General features: G+C 37.9%; 1 protein-coding gene across 1 annotated transcript in view; it reads left to right on the top strand.

Annotated features, from left to right (window-relative positions):
• rab13 (RAB13, member RAS oncogene family) overlaps positions 1-5552 on the top strand; it is a 6830-nt gene extending 1278 nt beyond the window's left edge. The window contains exons 2-8 of the mRNA XM_005732086.2: positions 20-80; positions 1175-1235; positions 1367-1444; positions 3151-3240; positions 3559-3624; positions 3750-3800; positions 3907-5552. Coding sequence (XP_005732143.1) covers positions 20-80; positions 1175-1235; positions 1367-1444; positions 3151-3240; positions 3559-3624; positions 3750-3800; positions 3907-3978 — 479 coding nt within the window. The 3' untranslated portion in view covers positions 3979-5552. The remainder of the gene's footprint in view (positions 1-19; positions 81-1174; positions 1236-1366; positions 1445-3150; positions 3241-3558; positions 3625-3749; positions 3801-3906) is intronic.
• Positions 5553-6180: the final 628 nt, after the last annotated feature.

Genomic DNA, 6180 nt, shown 5'->3' with positions numbered 1-6180 from the left:
CCCCCTTGTTGTCTCCCAGGAATCGACTTTAAAGTAAAAACCATTGAAGTGGGTGGAAAGAAAGTGAAACTGCAAGTCTGGTAAGAAGTGGCATGCGGTTGTTTGTCTGCAAACGGTTTGTGATATGGTGAGGCAGATAAACCCTGATTTGTTGAGTTATCTTTCTCTGCCCTCTGACTGCCTCCGGCTCGTTTTCCTGAGAGGAAGGAGGAACCTCCCTCTTCTTGTCCAAATCAGGATTTTATGACAGGGTTCATGTCCAAGTCCATCACACAGGCCACCACAGAGAGCTACTCCATGTCATTTAAGGGTGCTGCTAGAGAAGATATAGCAGCGTCAAATACCAGCACAGACAAAAACACGTTTATTTTTTGTTGGTTTTTTGGTCAGATTTGGCCTGTTTTGATTCCTTCTTTCACATCAATATAAAGGAAGTATTTGAAATACAAACGTAAATGTGTTTAATCTTGCTATAAATTCCTCTTAATGCATGCAGGTAATCTGTCTACAATTACAGCAAAGAAACGTATGGATTTTTACAAAACAGTTTCTCAAAAATGATTTTTTTTCCCCTCATTTTAGAGCCTAAACTCTCCTTTTCAGCAGCACCTACAGACACCAATCATTGCTGAGCGATTCTCTTTATTCTGCTGTTTTTCTTTTTGTTTTAAAGAGAGGTTTGCTCATATATAATTCAGAACCAAATTTATGGAAGTTTTTTTCTGAATACATGGTGAAAATAAACCTTTTATGACTGTTGACAGATCTTTCTGATTTATGGAGTACAAAAAATGAGAGATCCAAAATCCCCTCTATAAAAACCGTCGGCTCTGGGATGCCAGCAAAACACAAACAAGAACTTTGATCCTGGCTTCATCGAATGTTTACATTTCTCACCTGTAAAAGTTTGCAAAAAAGTTTAAATTTATACATTTTGATATTAACACATAGTTTCAGAAAACCTGTGATGCAAAAAAAAAAAATTCTTAGTGGAAGTATTTTAGTGGGAAAATGTATCTGTTAGTGCAAACTTACCCTGTAGCTTGTAGCCTGTAGTGTCTCACCTCAAATGAATCTTTCTGCATTCTGCTATACTCCAGGTTTTTTTCATATGATAGAAGTATTTTAAAGACCTTGCAGCACCTTTTTGATTCTAAGTGTGTGCTTTTTCTAGGGACACAGCAGGGCAAGAGAGATTCAAGACCATTACAACAGCCTACTACAGAGGAGCCATGGTGAGCGCAGTATGCCTCCAGGACAATCAGGCCTGGATAATCAGGCTGACATCACTGCCTCTTTGTGCTCAGTCTGCACCTTTGACTGACTCCGTAAATGCTCTCTCTCCTGTCTGTTCTCTGTTCATCAGGGCATCATCCTGGTGTACGACATCACTGACGAGAAGTCCTTTGAAAACATTCAGAACTGGATGAAGAGCATCAGAGAAGTAAGCCGGTTTTCTATTAGCCATGACAAAGATAACTAGGAAAGACCAAGACTGCAAAGCTAATGAGTTTATCTGGTCAGTTCATTTAAATCAAAGAAGCAAAATTCCTGTATCTTCTACTGAGGAAACAGTAATCTCTACACCATTATGTATGTGGATTGTTCTCAGGATAACCTTCCTTGTTCATAAACCAGCATAAAACTATCCAGCATGGCCTCTTGTGCTCACTTTGTTAATGATGTTTTTCAACCAAAGTAAAACTTTTAGTTGATTAAGGACTGAAGAGGTTTTCTACTCGCATGTTGGCTAGGTGTCACGCTGTGTGGGAGACCTCAGATAAATGTACAACTTTCTAAAGACCTGGCTAGCAGCTAGCAGCCACGCTAACAAGGGCATAACATGAAAGGAAAGTTACCGCTGTTGTCTCACAGCAAGAAGGTGCTTTGAACCTCCTGGTCGACTGGGACCTTTCTGTGTGGAGTTTACATCTTCTCCCTGTGGCTCCAGCTTTCTCCCACAGTCCACAGATTTCTGGTCCTTTGAAATAAGGTTGACCGATGGTTGTTAATTGGACATAGGTGTAGATTTGACCAAGCATGTGTATATGTGTTTTTGTTAGCCCCATGCTGGACCTCTGCCCACCCAGTGGCAGCTGGGGATAGGCACCGCACCCGGGAACTCTTAGTTGGATTTTTAATGTTGCTCAGATATTCAAGAAAAACTAAAGATAATGCAGGAAGCAAGATTATTAAAACTGAACTAAAACTAGATGTTAAAAAAATCAATTAACTAAAATAAAATAAAAACTAGACTTTTGAAACAAGCTAAAGCTAACAAATGATTTTGTGAACTTGAGTGTTACTTTGGTTAAAAAAAGATATAAAAACTTGCCTTGAGAGGCTTTGACAGATGTGTTTATTGACACTGGCATATGCCCTCCACACACAGGAATAATAACAAAGACTAAAAGTAAAACTGAAATGAATAGAAACTTTTCCATAAATAAAAAATGAACTGAAATGGGCAAACCGACAGAAACTAAACTGATTTAGAAGCAAAACCTCAAAATGAAATAAAAATAAAACCTAATGAGACTAATTACAAAACTATAAGAAGCTTTTTCAATAAGTGAATGCTGCCCATTTTAATATTCCAATTAAACAGACAATATGCAAACACGTGGTGTTCAATATCTTTACATCAAGTAAAATTAAGAACATATTATAGCTATAAATGCATAACCAGTGTCATTGTTTACAGATATACATGGCACTTGCTTACCTTCTTCATTTTCTTTTTGTTTTTTTTAAACACTTTCATGTAAGCATCACAACTGAGCTGAACTGAAAATCGCTTTTATAGCTGTTTTCAGTCTGTTCACAGCTGTTAAACATATGAATGATTCAGTCACATTTTCATAAAGCAACTGTTATGATTTCATGTATTTGTGGCCCGCAAGTTGTCAGCGACTCTGAGAGATTTGTTTTGCTTGTTTTGCCTGTAAACAAACTGTAGACGGCAGCACTGACGAACTGCGGAAAGATGGCAATGGAGCATTTCAGGGAAATGGTCTTGGTTTAAAGGGAGAAACCGCTCTGCTGACAAACAGCTGCTATTAGTGTCTCTGTTGAGGTTTTTGCTCTCTGTGCTCTCTTTCACTTTGTTGAAGTCATTTTGATCAGTTAATCACATTCCCTCTTTCCCAGAATGCATCAGCTGGGGTCAGTCGGATGTTACTAGGTAATAAGTGTGATATTGAGACAAAGCGGAAAGTTTCCAAGGAGACAGGAGAAAAGGTAAGATGTCGCTTGCGTTTTTTTTTTACTTGTAATGAAACAGCAGAGGTGTAGGTTTACTTTGATGGTAGTTAAACTATCATCCAGGGTAAGATACATATGAGTAGATGGATTGAAAATTAATCATTTGTGGGGCTACTTTGCAAAGATTTTATTTTGAGAAAGAATATTGCATGGATTCCTCCTTGTTAAACTTTAGCGGACAGGAATGCTTGGGAAATGGTCAAAGTTGCTAAATTTACTCGAGATAAAACCCAGGAAGTGATTATTACCCATATCCTGTCCTCCTGTAACCATCTCTGTTCCTAATGTTAACAGCTGGCCAAAGATCACGGCATCAGGTTCTTTGAGACCAGTGCGAAGTCCAGCATTAATGTCGAGGAGGTGAGCAGTTTCTCCATGCATTGAGCTTGTTTTATTATAGCCTTTTTGTTAATGTTTGTTGTGTGTTAATATGCAACAGACCTATATTTTCTCTCTTTCTGTGTTTCAATCTATCTGTCCTGCAGTCTTTTCTGGCTTTGGCACGAGACATACTACAACAATCCAGCAAGAAGCCAGTAAGTCAAAACACAAGATCAGGAATGCAGCGCTATAAAAAGTAATTTTGCATGCTCTACATACTGTATGACGGTAACGTAATTTTTTCGTCTGTTTGTTTGTCAGGGCCCCGGAGGTCAACAGGTGAAAATCACCAGCAGCACAGAGAAAAAATCCTCCAAGTGCATTCTTCTCTAGACATGATTTCACTAGTGTATGGAAGAAAGAACATAGAAACTTAGGAGCGCCTGTGTTGACAAGGAAAAATGTGGCAGGGTTTGCAAATATCAACGACAGAGAGGTGCTAAAGCTCTGTTAAATTACACTATACTCCCTTTATAAGTTCTTCCACAAGAATTCTGCTGTCTCCAAAATAATATATGGATAAAGCAGCCCCAGTTTTTCAGACTGAACATATCCTTTATGTGACATCTACTGCGATAAACATGATTCCACAAAAAGTTGGAGTCTGACTCCCAGACCTTTAAAAAAAAAAAAAAAAAAAAAAAAAAGGTCCCCACCATGGCACACATTGCTGTCACTGACCGTATATCTTTCTCGCTTACGTTATCGTTCCTACAACAGCACACCAGCACTTAAAAGAACTGCAGCTGTCTCTTAATGCTACCATTTCATTCATTTCTAATGTGTGAGCATGTGCAGGAGTAGCTTTATGGAGCTCAGTTGGCCGTAAAACACTAATGTGGTCTGTTTTGATTCACATGATGGACACAGGGTTTTATTTAGAGTTCAAGTGGTCATAAGCATCTGAGAAATTGAGGTTTAAATACTACAGGGGAATTCAAATTTATTAAAGAGGACCTATTATGCAAATTTCCAAATTCATATTTTTTAGTCTTGGTCTCTGCTAAAGTAGCTTTACATGATTCACACCTTTTTTTAATGTGTGACCTTTGTGCAGACCTTCCCTTGAAGCCACATTAGCTGCCCACTGCAAACAAAAGACTTGAACCGCAGGTTGGTGGGGCTACTGTGCTTACAGAGATATCTGTGTCCAAGTCAACCACATAAGGAATATGTGGGCTCTGACATGTATAAAACTGAGTTTTTGGCTCACATGAATTGCAAAAACAGTGACCTCATTATTATAAGTTTTGGCATTAGCACAGTGGCATATGCATAACAAAAAGGAAAAGCATGATAGGTCTGCTTTAAGTTCTAAAGGATAAAATGACCAGAATTGTTAGAGCGAAGGTAAAAACATGACGTACACATTAATGATGAAACAAGTTGGTCGCTGGACTTGAATGTGAAACAAGTTCTGTGTAAAACAACGCCTTGTTTTAATAGATGAATGGATTGAGAATGTGGATATAGATATTAGATATGGACAGTGATAAGTGCAATATGAGAAGATGAGTGGAGAGATGGGAAAAAAAAGATGGATTAAGCAAGTGAATGGGCAGGATGTAAAAGCCTAGGAAGCAGCAGCGTGTTCATGTGTCCCTCATAGCGAATTGATTTAGTGGGTCTTGCCTTTTATCTGAAGTGCCTGGGAAAGCTCTTACTAAACGCTACCACATATTAGCGACATCTGACATGGCAGCCTCTCTGTTCAGGCAGTTTGATGATCGTTCAAAATAACCGATTGCAGGTCTTCATCTGATTCTGACAGATCTTTTTTTTTCTCTACACACACGCTCTAAATTTCTGTTTTCTTTTGTAATTTCCTCCACATTGTTAGTTTTCTTACACCTGCCAGATTGTATGCATGACCTGACGCTTGATGAATAAAATTGCAAAACTATAAATATATTGTTTGTTGTATTTTTTTAAGTTCCTGTTGGTACAGTGACGCAATAGTTTTTCTTTCCTGGTTTAGCATTGTCATAAATGTTATTCTCTGTATTCACATTTGCCTTAAGGGGCTTTACAGTTTGTACAGCATCCAACATCCTCTATCTTTAGATTCTCAATCTCAATAAGGGAAAAGCTCCCCTCAGAATCCATTTAAAGGGAAAAAATGAAGGAAACCTCAGGAACAGAGCAGTGATCCCAGATATGTGAAATAGTGAAATGACAGCTGCACAATTTCAATACTGAAAATCATAATGTTATCAATTAGGAAAAATATGGATACAGTGTTGTATTGTGAAAGACTTAGCTAGGCAGAACATCTTTTTTTCTTTAATTAAATACCTTAAATGACATCAATTAAGCGATGTTAAACTCTGTGTCCTAGTCCATAGACTTCATAGAAAAGAGGGACATAGGTTATAAAACTGTGTTGTTGGCGTTTTTTGTTTTGTTTTGAAAATTCTTCAGTGTGAAAGCAATTTCATGATATTCAACAAGTAAGTGGTGGCTTTAATTTTTCAAAAGCACATTTTAAAGCATTCTTTAAAATTGGGGGACTTAATTTATTTATTTATTTTAGGG

This window comes from Pundamilia nyererei, unplaced genomic scaffold (assembly GCF_000239375.1).
Source record: "Pundamilia nyererei isolate P.nyererei 1_Seehausen unplaced genomic scaffold, PunNye1.0 scaffold00045, whole genome shotgun sequence".
Lineage (NCBI taxonomy): Eukaryota > Metazoa > Chordata > Actinopteri > Cichliformes > Cichlidae > Pundamilia > Pundamilia nyererei.
This window is presented reverse-complemented; position numbering and strand designations above follow the sequence as displayed.